Source organism: Poecilia formosa, unplaced genomic scaffold (genome assembly GCF_000485575.1).
Source record: "Poecilia formosa unplaced genomic scaffold, Poecilia_formosa-5.1.2 Scaffold238, whole genome shotgun sequence".
Taxonomy (NCBI): domain Eukaryota; kingdom Metazoa; phylum Chordata; class Actinopteri; order Cyprinodontiformes; family Poeciliidae; genus Poecilia; species Poecilia formosa.
The window spans coordinates 124,705-145,787 of record NW_006800177.1 but is presented as its reverse complement, the minus strand read 5'-3'; the positions used below and the strand labels follow the sequence as shown (position 1 = coordinate 145,787).

The window sequence follows — 21,083 nt, the reverse complement described above, 5'->3', positions numbered from 1 at the left end:
GGGATCGGGACAGCGCTGCGCAGCGCGGACCCGAGGGAATTGGCGAACGAATTAAGTTATGACTTTTGGACTTTAATCAAAAGAAAAAGTCTAACTTTCCTTGAGAGTTGTGCCCAAGGCCGTTCTTGGTGCACAAACTATTAAGAAAAAAAAGTCACATTATTATTATTATTATTATTATTATTATTATTATTATTATTATTATTATTATTATTATTATTATGAAGGGAAGTAAAAGAGATAAANATTATTATTATTATTATTATTATTATTATTATTATTATTATTATTATTATTATTATTATGAAGGGAAGTAAAAGAGATAAAAGAGATATGACGCCCTCCTTCGGCAAAAACATATTTTAGCAGTCTTTTGAAATAACTAAAAATGCATATTCCCATCTGAATGCTTGTCTTTTTATTTGAATAAACATTATTTTTGTGACAGCATTTCACTATTATAGGTTCTCAGATTTTTGACACCGCGTTCCTTCAAATTCAATAGCACACGCACAACTGTCAAAGTCACAAATGCAACATTGCTGTATTGTTTTGCTAGTTATGTATTTTTTCACCTAAAAATTATCTATATCAGTAAATAATTTCAGAAAAAGTTAAATGAACACTAGATCCATCACGTACAAGGTGATACATTCCAAATGTGTCACCTTTGGAATGTGACGTGAGGTGTGACGGAACCTTTGCGGGCTTCCAACAGGAGCCTGGAGCGGGTCTGGGAGTCCCGGCCGAACATCGGAGAGACCCGGTATGAAGAGGGGATGATTTACAGCTAATGATGACCCACAAATTATTTACTTAGGAAAAAAATAACAACAATAAAGGATTTTTAAAGTAGAAATAACAGCCAACGGACAAGTGCACTGTACGTTATGCTTGGTCTGAACTTGGTCTGTGTCTCTCTTCTCTCTTAAGTTTTACATGAAAGGCAAACTTTGCTTTCATTTATAAAGAAAACGTAGAACCACTTAGCAACAGTCATATAAGACAATGTACACTTGTGACAGTTTCTCTACTGGACTCAAAGTTTTGTGTTTGTGCACTTTTTTCTAGTAATTTTTTTTTCTTCCAATAAACTTTCTATCATAATCCTTTATTACAGCATTGTGTGAACATCTAGCAATAATATTTTGTGGTTAATCCCCCTGGTAGTTGGTGTCAGTGGATCTATAGACAACAAGTTAGATGTCTTGTCCATAACCGTATATGGCTTTTCATGCTCATAACTTCTACATAAAAAAAAAAACTATTTAACTTCATCTGACCTAAGAAACATTTTTCCATGAGAAACAAAGTTCTGACTTTTTGCTTGTACTTAATGACTTTGTTTTAGCTATATGAGAAAAGATTTCTAAACTGTTTATGAAGATGCATGAGCTCTGTCAGAACATGTAAACACAAACAACTGCAGATACCTGCGAGATTTTCCTCCCTTCTTGTCCAGCATTAACCCAACAGATTAGAAAATAATTAAATTCAATAAAAACAAAAGTGTAGCTGAGAACCAGCTTGGTGCTCTTAAAATGTGTTTTTTTTTTGTTGTTGTTGTTTTGTTTGTTTGTGTTTTTTTTTTTACCTTTAACACCTAGTGAATTTTTGTGTTTCGAAGTTGTAACGGTGCATTAGTTAAGCCACTCATTACGCAGCGCTTTATTTAAGTGTATGAACTCGTCCGGCCTTTCGCTCCGGCAGCAGCTCAACCTGCTCCCCCTCCTTTTCTCTCACTCTGCCCAGCATCCTCCTCGAAGGGGAGGGGAAGGTTTGATCTCTGCGCTCTCACGCAACTGGTCAATCTTTAACTCCTGCGGAGTGCATACAGGTACAAGCACGCAATGGCATCTGTTTTTATCAGCACTGTGAAACCGTGCCTGGAAAAGGCTGGCATGGTCAGCAGTTCCGTTCTCACTTCCAAATCTGGAAGGTAAGATGGCTGAAAGTTTGCTTGATATCACAGTCACAAGGAAATAACCCATCTCAGTTGCTCCCAATTAAGTCCGCTTCATGCGAGAAATCCTTATAGTATCAAGCAGCTCCTTCACTGGGCATGAACTCGTCTGCGGTTATCCTGACAGACCGCACTCGCAGAAAGTCTCTGCGTCAGCAAATATCCTACCTGCACAGACCAAGCCGAAGTGCATTCAAGTGTATTAATCGTGCCACATATCCTGCATTAGAAAATGCCAAAAATGCTGCACTGAAAATACATAGCAGATACTGCAAAGTTTGAACCACCTGCAAAACAAGTGCATGATGACAGTGATTTGAACTGTCTTATCGCAGATCACACACTGATTTACAGCCAGTTCAGTGTCTCATGCGCACCTAAACTTGAAGAAAGCAGTGGGGCATTTGCAATGCACACGAATTGTGTAATGTAAGGACCACACACAGACACACCCACCAACTTTTTTTTTTTTTTTTTTTATGTTCCAAACTTCATTCATGGCAGAGAATTAGAAAAGGAGAGCCGCCGAAATTTGGAGGAGGGGAGATGATGTCACACACAGCAGCCAATCAGATTGTGCAGCGCCCTATAAATTATAAGTCCACTCTCGGTTTTGAAGACATCAGCAACGTAAAGGACACCTTTGCTTCGCAAAACATTTGTGTGTTGTTTGATACACATCTCTGGAATTAGAGTTTTCTTTTTTGCCATTCAACAGAAGGTAAGGTGACTACCTGCATAAGTAATTTTTAAGATAGGAACAAAAATGATAGGATTCTATGATGCTTGACTACTTTAATTTAAATTAGTAGTACTGATATACTAGATGTCCAAGACATCTATGTACCACTGTGCGTAATCTACAGGTGTGTACAGATCACCACTGTGCAGCAGAGTCAAACACGGTTCTCACTAACTTGAGATCTTGCTATGCAATCATTATGTTGCACAATACTGCTTTCTTCTCTCTGTCAACACTGATCTAATGCCCCTCCTATTTAATTCACAGGTTGAGCAGAGAACAGAGAAACTTTGTCATCATGGCATTAATGATACTGCCATTCATCGGAGCACTCTCAGTGTCTGAGGGTCTGATAGCATTGGTGACAGTGTGTTTGGTGTACCTGACCCTTAAGCAGTTCCGCAGAGAGATCCCAGAGGGGCTTCGTCAACTCCCTGGCCCGAGCGGATTTCCTATCATAGGGAATCTGATAGAGCTGGGTAGCAAGCCTTACCTGAGTCTTACTGAAATGAGCAAGCGCTTTGGAGATGTGTTCCAGATTCAGATCGGCATGCGTCCAGTTGTCGTTCTGAGTGGTTATGAAACAGTTAAACAGGCTCTCACCAAACAGGGGGACGACTTTGCCGGCAGGCCAGACCTGTACAGCTTCCGCTTCATCAATGATGGCAAGAGTCTGGCCTTCAGCACAGACCAAGCTGGCATTTGGCGGGCTCGCAGAAAGCTGGCCTACAGTGCACTGCGATCTTTTTCCTCCCTGAACGGAAAGCTCCCAGAATACTCCTGCGTGCTGGAAGAGCACATCTGCAAAGAGGCAGAACATTTGATCAAAGAACTCCAAGATGTCATGACAGTTGAAGGCAAATTTGAGCCTTTCCGCTACATAGTTGTTTCTGTTGCCAATGTCATCTGTGGCATGTGCTTTGGCCGTCGCTATGACCATCATGACCAGGAGCTGGTCGGCTTAGTAAACCTCGCTGAAGATTTTGTCAAGGTGACAGGCAGTGGCAACCCTGCAGACTTCATCCCTGCTCTGCAGCATCTTCCCAACAAATCAATGAAGAAGTTTGTCAACATCAACAACCGCTTCAACAACTTTGTTCAAAAGCTCGTCACTGAGCACTACGCCACCTTTGACAAGGTACTCTACTGCATAAGTTATAAAATATAATGTATCTCAGTCTTATTTTTACTTTTAAGACATAGTTTGTTTAATTAAATGGCCAAATCATTTATTTCTAGGACAACATCCGTGACATCACAGACTCCTTAATAGATCACTGTGAGGACCGGAAGTTGGATGAGAACTCCAACATCCAGATGTCAGATGAGAAAGTTGTCGGCATTGTCAATGATCTTTTTGGAGCTGGTAGGTTTTAATACATGCTGAGTGGTTGGATTGCATGCAATTGCAAACATTATTTTACACAACATGGTCTTCCTCACTAATGTATTTGTTCTCCCAGGTTTTGACACCATCTCTACTGGTCTGTCATGGGCAGTGATGTACCTTGTGTCATATCCAGAAGTTGAGGAGAGGCTTTTTCAGGAAATCAGTAAGTTAGAGCTTTTTCCTTAAATATTTCTCTTTTTCTTTTGCCAATTTTATCTTGCAAGACAATAAATCTTACAAAAAAAAAACAAAAAACATTGGTATTTACAACTTTGCTCCAGACTCACACAATAGGATGTGATTTTTTTTATTATTATTATTATTATTAAGAAAACAACTCATGCAGTTTCCTTCCTGGATCGATATTTTACCAACTCTTCTCATTTTTAGAGGAGCAGATTGGTCTGGATCGTACTCCTACTCTCGCTGATAGAAACAACTTGCCTTTACTGGAATCTTTCATCCTGGAGCTCTTCCGTCATTCCTCATACCTGCCTTTCACAATCCCACACTGGTAAGATTTGCTTTTTTTCTACTTATTGTTTACAAGAGTTAGCTGTTAGCTGGCAGAGTATGTAATGAAGGCAAAAAAACAGGATTCTCAATGAGCTTGATCTTTGCCTTTTTCAGCTCTACAAAAGATACATCTCTGAATGGCTACTTCATTCCCAAAGACACTTGTGTCTTTATCAACCAGTGGCAGATAAACCACGACCCGTAAGTTTCTTGATAGCTTTCACTATTCAATTTTGAAATCCAAAACAGTTGTGAAACCTTACATGACAAAGAAAACCACAATCCAAATAAATCAGGAATCAATAGTATCAAGCCTGAATTTCTTTTGACATTGTTGCCTTTCAGAAAGCTCTGGAAAGACCCCTCTTCATTCCTCCCAGACCGCTTCCTCAATGATGATGGCACAGAGGTCAACAAGCTAGAGGGAGAGAAGGTGCTCATTTTCGGCTTGGGAAGACGGCGGTGCATTGGCGAGGTTATCGCACGAAATGAAGTCTTCCTCTTCTTGGCAATTATCATCCAGAAGCTGCACTTTTACAAGTTACCTGGAGAGCCTGTGGACATGACCCCAGAATACGGCCTCACAATGAAACACAAACGCTGCTACCTGGGAGTTTCAATGAGAGCTAAGGATGACCAGTGAAGCTATGCATTATTCAGAATGTAAGATTCTGAAGGTGGCCTGTGCTGACTGTGATATTATAGATTAAGCGTTACATTAAGTGTGATTGAAAGAAGTATTTTTCTAAGAATCGAGGGCACTGGATGACCTTTATCTATAGAGCTAATGGCATTGAGGCAGGTAAGAAAAGTTGTATGATGCAGACTCTAAGAGATGTCTACATTTGGGTTTATCACTTTGTAGTTTGAGGCTCTGCAAAGCAATATTTCTGCCCATTGTCTCTGCTTATAAATGAAGAACAAGAAGATGCATATTGCTGTGTTGTCCTGTAATCTAAAAGAATTCCAAGCAGAAGTGATTAAGGATACAATAGGAGTTGTTAAACGTCTTTTGGATGGAGAGTAAATTTTAGGCATTAATATGAAGGGCACTGCAATCTACACTGCAATCTACCAGAAGTCACTGTAGCAAACAGATATTACAGTATAATACCATTCCATTCAAGTTTGTAAGCTAATTATTTTCATTTCACTATACTGTAAATGCCAACCCTGAAGCTATATTTGTATCCCTAAATGTGATTGTGTGTGTGTGTGTGTGTGTGTGTGTGTGTGTGTGTGTGTGTGTGTGTCTATATTTTTTATAGGTCATTTTTATAATTCAAGCATTTGTTAAATGCTTGAGGTGAACTACTTGTCTGTGCCAAAAAAATGATTAATCAGGGCAGTTCAAATGATTCTGGAAAAATATCTTAATGCTGTACAATTTTATATCTCTTATATATCATGCATTGTATAGAAAAGTAAAGGTTGGAATTATTTTGTCAACAGAAATAAAATAAAATAAAATGTTGTGTACAATGCAGTTGTCTGTCTCATTTTAGCAGACATTCACGGGAACCATTATGATCTAATAAGTGATGTATTAAAGATATGATTTCTCACGTGTTTTAAATCCATACACCTTCCATCAGGAAGCGGGGAGAAAATCACAACAAATCCACGTGGTTGGAACAGGAAGTGACGTAAACCCTCAACACTGCGTCACCTACATGAGCCTTTTTTCAAAATTTAGCTTCACGCTAGTGACGTATTTGAAAGTATAAATCTTTATGTTGCCAACTAATAATACAGAGGCTCGCCATTAAAACATGTCCGTTACTTATTTACAATAATCAACGAAAATAAAGGTAGTTAACCTCTATAACCTGCGGACTAGCAGCCTCTTTGCTAGTAGTTCCGCATCCGCATCGTACGTCTTCTCGGCCGCCATGTTGTGAGTGTCACCTTTTGTTACAATCAAGCTGTGTAATATTAATTTTAAATGTATTTTTAGTTGAACCACTTTTAGTGTGCAGTCTTTTATGATACAGACAGAAACATTAGAGAGTACATAGTTAAATAAATAAAGTATGTCATTTCATTACTTAAATTTACATTTGATCCATCTACTTAAACAATACTTTGTAAGCCTTTGAACAATTATTTTAAAACACTTGATTATTTAAAAAAATAGGCATATCTGTGTATGTATTGTAAGCTACTTTTTGTAGTGAAGACCCCAGAAAGTAATAATTTGTATTGTTTGAAGCAATTAAATAGGTCATATTAAAGGAAAGTGTAAAATATCCCATAATCTTGTCTATTGGCTATTTTACAAATTCAGAGAAAATTAACAAAATAAATGAAGAATTTCAGCTCTTGCAGTTTAGATGCAATTGGCGTGTGTGAAATATATGCTATATTACAACTGGTTATTTATTTATTTTTTTTCCCCCAACAGGTCCTGCAATATTATTTATTAATTATTAATATTACAAGTAGCTATTGGTTAAAGCAATGACAGCCTACTACATATTGCAAATCCTTCTTTGTAGAACATAATTATAATGTCTGGCATACAATAGAAAATGTATTAAATGCTTAAAACATTCTGCGAAGTTTCTTTTTCAACCTACAAAGAGGATGAAGATACTAAGTGGACGAGCCCCATATTAGCACTAATCCGTGCGGTTTTGTTATCTGTCTAATGCTGCTTTCTATCAGAAGTTGGATTTTTGAAGTTCCAAGTCAGAAATACAACAATGAGACCTGAAGGTGGAAATATGAGTGTTAAAGGCAAATGTTGCAGCTCCAAGCTCATTTTCTAGTATGGCTGTCTTGCAAAAACAGCTGCTCTCTAAAGCCTGCATGCCCCTCTCAAAATGCCATGTTTTTGTGGCACAGAAAAGTGACACCATGATACATTTTTTTCAAATATTTTCTACCTTTAATCTAACATATATCCTTTACAATTCAACAAAAAACAAGTAAATCTGTTAGGGGGAAAATATATAACAGCTACAAAAACCTATGTGTCTTTCTTCACTCACTATCAGTGTACAATCTTCCATTGATTTCACCCCCTAAAAGGTCATGACTTGTAGCATCTTGGAAAATTATTTATACCACATCAGTTGTCTCATTACCTGGGATTTTCTGTGGGAGAAAAAGACACATGATTTTCAAAACTTTTTCTATAAGTGAAAATCTGAAAAGTGTTGCATGCATTTGTTTTCTTAGCACTTTTGTTAAATTTCTCTTTTCACTTTCGAAGGCCTGTTGTGGCAAATCTCTACCTGCTTTGCTTGTCTACAGACACAGTTTTTTGCCCGTTTTTGCAAGATAGCTCAGGTTGACCCATCTTGATTCAAGACCTCTGTGAAAATCTATTTGGTCGAAACTAATCTTTACACTTTCCAAAAGAGCAATATATTATCTTCACTTGCAGATTTAAGTTGACTGTGCTAATGATCTTATTAGTATAGCCAATGTCTAATACATTGAAGAAAAGGGAAGGGAAAGAACTTAATGAACTGATAAAATGTCATTTTATTGCTGTATAGGAAAACTGAGGTATTTGTCTAACAAAGTTTACCCTTGTGATATCAGCTTCTGCTTTAGTCTAAATAAATGAGCGACAATGTAACAGGAATGCAGTTCAACAGTGGCCCTAGCCAAAACATGCTGCCATTGTGTAATTGTTTATATTGAACTTTGCACGGTGATGGGTCTTTACTGGTGCTCTGCAATGACACTTCATTTAGTTGTTTGTCATGTTAAGTTGTAGCTTCACACCAGCTTCACAAAATGGTCAGCTACCAACTAAGGATACACAATGGTAGATTTTAATCATAAAATGTTTCACTTTTTTCAAAGAGAATTTATGCCATTATGTAACATTTCTTTTTACACCACGACTGGGTTTGAGTTATTGAAAAGAAAATCTAATGGCCATCCAGAGTGTTCATGTAACTGTAAAAAATAATAAGTATCATTGAACCTTCCTGATTAAATCAGCTCGGAACAGTATTTCCTGTAGTTAACATCAACCAGCAGGAAGTCTGCTTGGACCGCTCCATGTTAAAGGTGGTTCGCTTTGGCATTCCCCCATCACCAAACAATAGATGAATAACAGCAGCTAAAGCACATTGTGTGATTTTCTGTAACACCGTTGCAAAATAAATCTTTTGTGTACTATAATTAAAACTTACACAACATGACATAAGTTTTTTTTCCCCCCCTCTTTTTTCATTTAATGACAAAGCCATTTTGTGTTTGTAAGTGTACGTGTGTATTATCACTGTGGTTCATATTGAGAAATATGAGCTTGGGACTGAACAATGACCTCCCCATCATAAGATTCCCATAGCGTGCTAAAGGCTTGTACCACAGTTCCTCTTTACAATATGTGTGTGACTAAAATCAATAAACATTCCCCCTCCTTCTCAGTGTCTGCTCCTAAAGCCTGGCTTTCATGCCTCCGTGCCCTCCTGTCCTCTCTCTCCCTATCTCTCTGCCCTCACTCGCTGTTGGCTCGCACAGGAAACCAACACCCCCTCCCCAACAGGAAGCCACGTTGTCCCAGTGTGCTCGGAAGGCCAAACTGATATCAATTGTGGAAGCAATGTTTACCTTTTGAGTTTTTATTTAATCTCTTGCTCTCAGGCCAGTGGCCAGGGAGCTAATGCCCAAATTGCATGGGGCCAAAGTGCTGAGTGGCTTGGGCAGGGCCGGTCCTTTCACACGCAATGCCATGCTCCCAAGAAGTACCCTCACAAAGAAGGGAAAATAGGGTGGGCTGTTGCTTGTACAACATCACAGATTCCAGGAATGGTTTCTAAATATCAGCCATTGATCTCTTTGAGGGAATGGAATGGGGCTTTGGAGACTGGCTGCTTTTTTTGGATAATCCAAAGGCCCATTGAAGCAGAAGCAAATTCCATCAGACTGTCAAGAACTACTGCTTTGGTTGGGCAGACTGGAAACTGTGCTTACAAAGTGTGCTTTCATAACCACCATAATGGCTTGATCTATGAAATTATCAGGGTTTGAGTTTTGTCACCTATTCAGGACTTGTTGAGTTCATGCAACTTTGCAGATTCATTGTTTAAAGTTCACAGTTGGATTACAGAAACATTCTTCCTCTGTTAAATAAATTGCAAGAATTTAATATTGGATTTTATACATCAAATACATATTGGAAAGGCATTGGAGGTCATCGGATTCATGTTTCTGTTTGCATTTTGGGGGCTGCATGGTGAAAGAATTGTTAGCACTGTTGCAATTGTGGGAAGAAAGTCCTGGGTATGAATCCCAGTCTGGAGTCTTTCAGCATTTGAATGTTCTCACTGTGCATTTCTCTCCTGGTACTCCAGATTTCTACCCACTGTCCAAAAACATGCTTGTTAGGTTTATAGATCTCATCAAATTGCTCTTAAGAGTGAATGTTAGGCCTGTGTGTCTCTTTATTGCCCTGTCAGTGATTGGCGACCAGTCCAAAAATGTTATAAAACAACATCTCAATATTTAAGCATGTATTATATCAATATATTAACTAACAAGGGTTGGGTAACAAGGCACCCCACAGTGTGCACATTTTTAATTGTAATTTTTTTTAATGTTTCAAAATGTTGAAATATTGTAAAAATAAATGTTAAAACTTCAACATTTTAACAAAATTTTTAACATTTGTTGAAATTAACATTTGCAAAGCTAATTGGTGTATTGAATGAATCCATTTTTGCCTGCTCAGCTTTAGTGGGCTTGCTGTAAGCCCACACCATCGTTCCCATCACATTTTTTTCTGTATCTACTAGATGCAGAAAAAGGTTTCGGTCATTTTGCACTGTAAAATATTGTAATTAACAAATAAATAATGGCATTCTAGTTTCTAAAGCTCCATTGGTGAAAAGTTTCTATACAATTTTAATGTTCAAAATAAATCTATTTTTGTATTATTGCATGTCATGGTCAGAATACATGCTACAAATGTTGAACTACTGGGAATATGTAAGATGAATAAAAGATTATGAAGACCATGATTTATGACAAGTGTTATTTGTGGTGCCTTGTCACAGATGGAGTTAAAGCAAGTCTGTTATTTTTACAATTATGAGTTCTGCAGCGAAATTTCATCATAACCCCTCTGTGCTTGTCCAAATTTGTGGTGGGAAGGTTGTTTGAAGTAAAATCAGTGTCTGCCTACTGTACCTGTTATTCATTAGCCTGTTTAACTTGGATCTCTGCCCAGTCCATTCAGATTTTGATTCACAGCATGACAAAACACTTCCTTGTAAATAAAGACATAGCTGGTTTGTGGTAAATGGGACGCTAGGTTCTGTCCTGTTCACACAGGTGAATTCACTGACCTACGGTGGCTTTAAGGACATGTTGATCAAGTGTCACTTTGCCTGCTTCTTTTGATTGATCATGTTTAATCACATGCATCAAAACTTTTTATTGTGGTAAATGTGAAAATAGGTGCATGGCTTTGTTTTTAGCATTTCTTGAGTATTTGTGCAAATGCTTTTTTTTATGTTGACATACCTACTCAGTGCTAAATGATTTAGAATGTTGTTGTGGAAAATAATAATAAAAAAAAAACAAGAAATGTAGTTGGTTAGAAGTAAACTCAAAGTTTGCTAACAGGATTGTATTAACAGTGTACAACAACTTAGTTTCCCAGTATCTTGCGTGAGAGAGCCCGAAGTACATGTCACATTGACAGTAGCGTGCGACTGTGCCTTTCTGTCTCCTGGTTAGCGTGAGAGCTGAGATGATTGGAGTTGAAGGCCAGGTTTTTCCAGTTTTTCTTTTTTTCTCTTTCTCTTGGATCATTTTGTTTTTTTGTTTTGTGCTTACGTTTATGTAAACTTTATTGAGTGTCAGCTACTGCATGCTCAGCGTGTGAGCTGTAAAATGCTTTCTGAAACATACTCTCCTGTTTCTAGAAGAGTATGAATCGTTGGCGGTCATAGTCAGTGTAAGATTTCAATGCAGAATACAAAATGTGTTGTATAATATTGTCTTACAGTCATATTCAGTAAATCAGAGTATGAGTTCAGGTAAGGTCTTTTTGACAGATTAAAAGTACCTTTTGAAAATAACATTTAAACATACTTTCTATTAAGCCCACATTTCTGTAATGCATATGCTGTGGACTGGTGTAATTTTCTAATTTTAAATATCATGTTTTCATGACCTGTAGATAAAAATATAATTTAATTAACAAAAATAAGAGGTTCTAGACATTCATCTATGTCTAATTCATCTGAATAGTGTGCTTCATATCTTTATAAAGTTCCTGAAATAAAGTGGCTTTTGGGTAATAGTTTAATTTATTCAATCAGTATATAAATATTGGGTCATTTGTAGAAAAAAAGTATTGGTTTTATAATTAAACTTTATAGAATTATTTCAGTTCAGAGCTGATTGTGATGTGATCTGTGATAAAAGATGAAATGTACAGAAGTATTTTTATATTTAAAATGGAAAATATGAAGGTGCATTTTTACCATAGTTGAGCTATCTGCCTATGTAGAGTTCTAGTCAGCTGCATTGAATTTGTCTGTATTTCAACCAATAACAAACTGTCTGTGTATATTTTCTTCGGCCAGCTGACTGGGAAAATACAAAAAACAGGTAGGGAAGGGGCAGTGCTATGCTCCACACATTGGAAGAAAACCTGTCACGTTAGCACTGTCAGTGTATGACGAAAACCTTTCATACAGTTAACCGGCCCATCCCTAATCAAGACTATTACAAACTTGCATTATGTTTGCAACTTTTGATGATATAACTTCCATGTGTTTACCAGAAGGTGTGTTGGCCTTTTGGACAGACTGCTTATTTTGGATGAACACGATTTTTCCACTGTGTACTCCTGTCCGAAGCCGAAACAACTCTGGCCAAGAGGACAGTCTGGTTATGTAAGAACCCTGTTTTGACAAGCACAGGAGGGAAGGACAGCTCCAGCTATTGTTTAACGGTGAAATCTGCACAACATTTTTGGGGGCACCTGATGCGTGGCACTATATAAGCTCCTAATTCTGTAGAAGAAGGGAATGAAAGTGTGTGTTTCAGTTGAACCTAAGCGAAGAGAAAAAGTTAAATACAGAGGTTTCTTTTGCATGTACAACTGACTAATAGTTATTGTTTAATCACTGAGCTTTGTAGAGGATTTGCTGTGTTGCTGACTAGGTTTTCCAACTTGTTCATCTGTTTTTCAGCTCCAGAGTAGTCCTCAGTTCAAAGAAATGTGTCTTCAAATAATATTTGTAAAACTAAGAGGCTTATTTTGCTCTCCATCCACCTGTATGTTTGGTGCTTCTCAAACAGAGAGGCTTAACTGAGTTAAATGTGTTGGAGAACAAGAATGTGATTATCAAATTCCGAATGAGAATGAATCGTCATCCTTAATCCTGGGACAGCAATCACATTAAAGTGTGACAATATGAGATGGCTCCTTGCAAAGGTATTCTTTTTCCCACATATTATCACATTGAAACCAAAAATATGCGAAGCTTGAATTGGGATTTCATACGATAAACCAAAAAGTAGTGCACAATTAATTAAAAGGTGCGGTGTGCTATTATTTTTTAGCAATTTTAACTTCGATTCCCCCAAATCAAATTCAGTGCACCCTCCAAGAGACACCTAATTTTCAATATACATTAATTTGTATGTATAGCTGTTGAGTGAAGCCCTGAGTTGACTTTTAAAAAAATATATTTTTAAAGAAATAAGATCATATAAACCAAGCAACAAATCAGGGAGTGCTTTTGAGAAAGTTATGGAGTCTTTTAGACTTGCAGTGAAGATCGGCAAAAGAAACAGTCTAAATGTGGAAAACTGGAAGAGACAAACCTCAGCATGTTTCAAGTAAATGCAATTAAATGTTGACTGTCACTTTTAGATTAGAATTTGTGATGCATAAGAAAAGATACATTTTCTTTTCACTTTACTATATTCTACTTTGTGTATCACATAAAATCCCAAAAAATATATTAAAGTTTGTGGTTGTAACATGACAAAATGTGAAAAAAAAGTTCAAAGGGTATTACTATCTTTGCAAGACACTGAAAGCATAAATACTTTTGTTTAGTCATTTTACTTTAGCTTTGAAGTTGATAGAGTGTGTTTCTGTTTCCCATGAGAGTTGCATCATCGTGTGCAATAGAATTGTAGGTGAAAGTGTGAAGTACTGGTTTACAATCTGATGTTTTAATTATTAGATAATGAGAAGAAGTAATAACTCTAGCTTTTCATTCTCTGTAGTGCAGTATTTGACAAGCCTCTTTAAAGCATTCAGAGTGTGAGAAATGGTTCATATCTCCAGGACATATCCCTGTGAAAGCATTGTATTCCTGGTTACTGTTTATCATGGCCCGATTACTGATCTCCCACGTTCCATCTTGTGTAAGCTAAAAGAAACGATGACCTGCCCCCTGCTATTCAAATTCATTCCAGGATTCTTACGTAAGTGGCTAATACAACATACACGTAACATAAAGGTTACAGAAACACAAACCCCCAGAGTTCAGGTTATGAGAGGTTTCATGATTATCACCTTGCAGGACCTGAAGCAGGAAAACCATTTACAGTGATACAGGAAAGGCTGACTTCTGTGGCCTGTAAGCGCGTAATTCTTACACCAGAGATAACTTCAAAAGTCATCATTTTGTAGAGCAGTGTTTACAGTTCCAAACTCTGAAAACACATGGGATAATGATGAGAAACAAACTTATTATGCGAACTTCTGTTTTCTTTTGCTGGTTTGCATTCAGATGTGGAGCAGTTCAGGTTGTAATCTGTTGTTTTAATTAGTTTTTTGTTTCAGAAAACTGATCTTCACTTTAATGTTTAAAAAGCTGTTGGTGTGTCATCTTTGAAATAGATTATGTTGGCTTTCTTGAGAGATTTATTACAGATATCCTTAAAGTCATCACTATAACGGAAACCTCATAAACAGGACATCCTAAACTTTGTCTGCACTCACAGCAGCACTGCAGATTTACAAACACTGAAGCATCTTCACCTCTCTCCCCTCTGTAAACATAATTGAAGATAACTGTCAAAATTTTTCAAGAAATCAAACAATTGGATTTATTGAAATTCAAATAGTCCTTTCATCTCAAAGTCCAAAAGGGACCTTTTTGGCTTTTTTGGTAATTTTCACATAACAAATAGAGTTGGTTCAGCTCTGTGCTGCTGTCCGCAGAAGATAACTTCAATAGATAACCATATCAGCTGAATGATAGCAGCGTTCGTGGAAAGAATGGATGAGCTATGGCCAAACCCCATATATACACGTGCCACCACAGCTTTGTGACTTTGCGTCTGCTCAGGGACATATTAACACTTTGACCTCTTTTTCTGAGAAAATGTAACAGATGCTGTACATACCAGGCCTTTTCACTGGAGTTATGTGTAGAAACAGCAAAAAGCTGAATTCAAATGGGGCACAAAATCACTTTCAGTCGGCCCTGACAGTTATAAGAACTCTGGAGCTCATTACCTTTTTTTTTTTTGTCGTGCTTGCTGGGAAAATTCTCTAAAGTGATGTAAAATCCAGATGTTGTGAAGCAGACGAGTCAAAATCATGTTTCTAATCTCTTATCATACATTGGTTTGATAAACCCTGATCTTCACCCTTTGTCCCCTTGTCAGACCAAAGGAAATTTAGCTTTTTGTTTGCATATTAAGGCCCCAAAGTCAAGAGAAAGAGTTAACCAATTTTTCGTGGAGGTGTTTGGCAGTGTAATACTTCTGTTTTGCACACGTGGTAGCAGGTTAACTTTAATGATCAACTTTAATGCACACATTAAAGAATTCACCCTCTGAAAAAAGTTCAAGTTTTCAGTTTTGGTTCACTTAACGAACAAGGGAGATAATCGGTGGCTGATTTCTATCTCTGACTGACTCAGTGGTGCATCACCACTGAAGAAGTACCTGAAGAATATTTTGCTGCTGACTCCCACCGCCTCTGAACCTAATCAGTTTGAAAACATGTGCTTAGATCTCAGTGGAGCTTTGCATGTAAAGCGGCCCAAGGATTTCACAGAACTAAAAATTGTTTACAAGGAGAAGGAATGACACTTCACACTTTCATATTTTTTTTTCTATAAAATTATATGATTAATGTGCAACAGCGGTGCTCAGTGGAAACACTCGTCTACCGCTTGACAGATAGCTGCCAAGTGGAGCTTTATTTTCTTTCCATGCAGACAGATCTGCTTCCCAGGGCTGTCATCATAATCCCCATCCTCCGCACTCTGTAATTATAGTGCCGCCATACAGCCTTACATAAACAGCACCTCCAAAGGAGGAACAAGCTGCAACGCTCTTGACCTGCAATCTTTGCCAGTAAACAGATAAATCAACAATGCGAGAACGTAGAAAGAAAAACAGTGCCCAGCTGTTGGTTCCGTTGACATAACTCAGTGACATGGGGATTTGGCAAGTCTTTTTCAAATGCCATTGTTTATTGTAGAAGTCTGTAAGTTTAGATCTGCTATTATCTAGTTTGACTTAAGTGAAACTGGAGCACGAATAGGCCAGACAGCAGCTTGCATTGTGATCAAGTCAAATGTATCTGGTTTCTGTGATTTTATATAAACAGTCAAAGAAAACAGCTGCTATATGTTGGTCTGTATTTACTGTGTTTTTAAATATTCAACTCTTCTAGTGAAAAAAATTCATGAAGTTTGTAACTGGTAGTTGTTTTGTGCACACCATACCAATATTAGGCTGTTGCACCAATTTACTGGCACCCAGTCTCTCTCTCCAAACTCCAAGTCTCACTAGTGGCTCTAGTGGCTCTCTGTCCCCTTTGCTCGTCATGCTTCAGGAACTGTTTCGAGCTCAGTTTATTTTAGAGTTTCAGCTTACTCACTGTCACCTGGTTGAGATACTTGACTGTTGAGATTTGTTTCTCACAGCATCGAAAGCGGATGCGTGCATGTGTGTGAAAGGGAGGAGATGGCATGTGTTTGTGGGGGTAGTTTTTGTAGCGGCAAAGTGTTTGAAAAGTAGTTAGTGCATCTTAGTGCAACTCCTATTTCCTCTGAGCTTGGCAATCAAATCGGCACTTTGCATGACAACAAGTGGCTGACATTCCCGCGCTTATCACTCACACGGGGATCCACATGTTCCACATTTCTGAAACACATTATCAGACTTTGTGCAGGACCAATAAAAATAATAGCAGAGGAGCATAGATAAGCAGCAGTATTAGCTGAGACCCAACTTCATTGTTTTATGTTTTGATTGATTTGTGTGTTAGTCTAAGCATGTTGAGTTGCATGTCTTGTAACTGTTGGCACTGTTGTGGGACGAGGTGTAAATTTGTGTACACCCATGAAGCCGCCAAATTTCCAGAAATCACCCTAGAGATATGAAGGCAGCCATAGGAGAATAAACTGCCTCCCTGCAGTTTTATTTATCAAAGAGACTCTGAGCCAAGCCCAACTGCTCTCCCAGTTTGACTTCCATTACCCTCCGTATGTGCCACAGGCAATATATAGCTAAAGATTAGCAATAGCACTGGAAAGATTTACTCTCACTTCAGTTTTTATCTGAATTTACATTATGTTAACACAGTATTTCAAATTTACACAACAAAAGACAACTGATAGTGTATAGTTGTGCTACAATTCTGACAGACACAAAAAACTCAAGTGACTTTCAGCATAAGGTCAAACTAACTCAGACCCCTCTACTATGTGTTGTTTGGATAGCCATCTTTCTATGAACAGCACCAAACAAAGCCTAAAGTTTTTCATGGGATTTAAACTTTAGATTTCTGTTTCGGTATTGACGTGGTTGAACTGTCAAGGGTTTATGTTTTTCTCGAGGCCTAATTAATTATTCTGGTTAGGTAAAGGTGAAATTTTAAAAAGTGACATCTTTTAATTGACATTTTCATCATACAACTCACTTTAATATCCATATAATCAGTTGACAGACGTCTGAATCTAATGCTTTACGATCCTACCCATTGCTGTGCATACACTTTGTCTATATGCACAAAAGACATTTGGCCAATTATTGAAATATTGGTGCTTTAAAAACACTATTTCTAAGTGACAAATGACATCTGTGGCTTTTTTTTCCCAATGCTCCCATAGAGTGTGAATTTCATTGTGGCCCTAGAAGATTATCTAAAAAAAGTATTTTTCAAATTTATAGATAGTCTGCATGTCCATATTGTCATCTGATAATTATTGATAGCTTTTTTAGAGTTGTTAAAAATTAAAGAGGTTAATAAATAAGGGCTTTTTTCAACTAATTTAAATGCACAGGATACATTTTGTATTTTAGGACTTCAAGCAAAACTTACTGCTGTGGAGGTGTTAATGATCTAAACTTGGTTTCCTGATTCAGATTTTGTTCATCATGTGTCACATTGACAGCCACATGACATTTTATAAGTGTGATGCAGGAAATGCTTCTTAACTGTAATTTCTCTCTCTGCCAATAATTGCTTTCTTTTCCTCTTCAGGGTTGAGTTGTAACAATTCCTTTTAGGGAATTTCTCATCATTCCATATTTACTTACCTTCTATTTGTTGTTCAAACTGGTACATTGGATTTGATGGGTTCTGTATCCCCTGTTTTGAATCAGTTTACTAAGAATTTCTTTCTGAATGTTTTTGTAAGAAAGCCCAAAACAAAAGGATAGTTCATGGAAGTCTGTTCAGTATGTTGGATGATCACAGCTCTTGAATACTGACGTTTGTCAAAAGTCCTCCACTTGTGTTAAAAGCTGACAAATGTCCTTTTCAGATACACTTTATTTTTTTACATTTTGTCACGTTTCAAACACAAACTTCAGTGTTTTTGTCAGAGTTATCTTTAATAGTGTCAGAAATAGTGTTGAACTGAAGAGGAAGAATTAAATCGGCGACCAGGTAAGAGGGAAAAAAGGTTCTCTGTACAGACAGAACCACAGCTCCACAACAGAAACTGAGAACTCAAATGGGCTCAGCAGAGCGACCAGGAAGCAAACAACAACAGAGGAACCAACAAGCATAGGAAGAACAGTACTAAGTTGAAATCCACAGCCCTAATGGGAAAATTGCTATTAGTTTTCCTTGAGACACCATGGAGATACAACAACCATGTGAAAGAAGGTGTTTGATCAGTTGAGACCAAAATGTAACTTTTTGGCTTACATGCAGAATTCTGGATGTGTGGGAACACTGTCCATCACCGTGACCCTACCATACCCATGGTGTATGATGTTGGGGGGATACTTCTCTTCAGTGGGGACAAGAAAATTAGTCAGAGTCAATTGGAAGATGAATGTAACTCAATATGGGCCAGTCCTGGAAGAAGTCCTGGAAGAAGACCTGCTAGAGGTTGCAAAAGACGAGAAAGGTGGAGAGTGACCTTTAGCATACCTTCATAGATAAAACATATTTATCATATTTATATGATATTTATCTATTTAACATATTTATCTTAAAATGGCCAAGTCAAAGTCTAGGCCTAATCTAATAGAATCTGTGACAAGAGTAGAACATTGCTATTTAGATGCTCTCCATCAACTCAGACTGAGCTTGATTTTGCAAAAAGGAATGCTAAAAGATTTCAGTCTGATCTTGTACAAAACTGGTAGAAACATACCTTAGAAGACGTACAGCTGTCACATTAAGGCCAAAGAGATTTTTTTTACTGTGTATTGGCCCATATGGGGAATAAATACAAATGTACCAGAAATACACCTCACGGTTGTCTGCCACTTTCTATCAGTCTGTCATAATAAAAATCTCAATAAAATATAGTGATACATTTGTGGTTGTAATACTGCAAAAGTGTGGAACTGCACTTCAGAGAGTGACTGGAAGCCATGCCTCTCTACAACTCCTTTATGTTTTGGCCCCTCCAAATCTCTCACCATAGGATCTTTGTATACAGGTGCAGGTGTTCAGGAATGTAGGATGTTTCTCATTTTTTGTCACGCCAACCCTTGCTGTGTGTTATGACTGACACAACCGCTAATGTGGGGGGTCCAGCCCAGTGCAACCCAGTCCCAGTGCAAATCACTGGGGATTGGTCAGAAATCATGTGATGGTGCATGTGAACTCAGGGTCTACTGGGAATGGACGTCTCACTCTGAGCACCTCATGTTTGCCATGTTTTGTAAAGACTGCCTGTCTTCTTTTTGTTTTGTTTTGTTTCACAGTAGGATTGTTAGAAGTAGGTAGTTTGTTGTTGAATTCAATTAAAAGTAAAAACAACACAAAAAATTATGAAATGTCAAGTTCTGTTATTTATAGAGACAATATTTGAACCATGTATTTTTCCAAATTATGTTTTTTTAATATGATTAATTATTTAAAGCCTGCCCACTGTGGTGGTTATAGTGACCGTTTATAGTTATGCAATAAAATGAATTGGGAAATTTTGAAATTTGAGTCTGGAAAAGTATGGACATCTTGAATGAAAACAGTCTTTCATTGTAATAAGGCCTTCTGAATGAGAATAAAGTTGGTTATTTACCACTAACAGTTCCTAACGGAATATGTGTCAGTTTTGTTTGTGTTTTTAATTTTTTCGTGTTTTTAATGTTATGTGTTAGGGATTCAATTCTGACCTTCGATGCGATTTTTTTGGTGCAACGCTATTTCATAAACATCTTCAAAGACTAAAGCAGTGCAGCTTCAGTTTTTTTTTTTCTTTCCTTCACCTTTTCTAGAGTTTGTCTTATTTAGGATCACAGAACAGAAACTCAGTGGATCACTTAACATGCAGGTTTGTCTCAGACTTTCTATCAATTTGTCACTGTGATATGGTGCTTCTCAAATGTACATCCGAAACTATTGAGGGCTCAGATCAAGTTGAACTTAGCACTGCTCTGCCAGGATCAAAGGTAAAATCAAAGGGTGTGCCACTATTTCTGTCACTGTCATCAGTCATCAATTGCTTCTTCGTTCAATTCAATTTAAAATAAGGAGAGATGTAATAATTTGATAACATTCTCCTAATAATCCCTTGAATGTAGAAGCAGTAACATGTAGCTATGAAAATATAAAAAAAAAATGTTGGTATTGATATGTTTCTGTGTTTCAAAGGAAACTTACCTGGAGTTTTCACTTTTAACTGCATAAAAGAAGTAGTGCATGTTTTTAGAAAAATTAATTGTTCTTTATTATTAGGTTTTACAGGGAAGCCAATTTATGTTTTGCATGTCTATTGTTGAATTGCGGAGTTAAATTTTTTAGAAGCCCATTCACTGTTAAACTAGCATTTAGTGATTATTAAAAAGGTTTGGTTTGAACAAATTTACTTCAGATTTCATGTTAAAATATTAATAATAAACATTACAGTATAAGTAAACATGCCAACTAGGACCTTGCTGATGAAGCTTTTACAAAGGTTTTTGTTAATCTTCATGAGTGTCTTTTTTTTTTTTTTGTTAATGTTTCCTTAAGTACTTTGTTCAGGTTTAAGCAGTTATGTTTTAACTCAGCATGTCATTATAGTTAAATGAGACACAACGTAATTTTATTTATCAGCAACAAAAAC

General features: G+C 37.2%; 1 protein-coding gene across 1 annotated transcript; it reads left to right on the top strand.

Moving 5' to 3' along the window:
• The first annotated feature begins 2,588 nt into the window (after positions 1–2,588).
• On the top strand, positions 2,589–5,673 carry cyp1a (cytochrome P450, family 1, subfamily A). Its single transcript, XM_007569210.2, has 7 exons — positions 2,589–2,684; positions 2,973–3,843; positions 3,945–4,071; positions 4,169–4,258; positions 4,486–4,609; positions 4,726–4,812; positions 4,957–5,673. Exons 2-7 carry the CDS (start codon positions 3,004–3,006, stop codon positions 5,252–5,254), a joined length of 1,566 nt encoding a protein of 521 aa, XP_007569272.1. The 5' UTR covers positions 2,589–2,684; positions 2,973–3,003; the 3' UTR covers positions 5,255–5,673.
• Positions 5,674–21,083: the final 15,410 nt, after the last annotated feature.

Bases quoted from the DNA above. Each gene is read 5' to 3' on its own strand.
- cyp1a (XM_007569210.2), top strand. From the start codon at position 3,004: ATGGCATTAATGATACTGCCATTCATCGGAGCACTCTCAGTGTCTGAG. The intron at 4,072-4,168 runs GTAGGTTTTAAT...TTGTTCTCCCAG, and splicing joins CAATGATCTTTTTGGAGCTG to GTTTTGACACCATCTCTACT. The intron at 4,610-4,725 runs GTAAGATTTGCT...TGCCTTTTTCAG, and splicing joins CCTTTCACAATCCCACACTG to CTCTACAAAAGATACATCTC.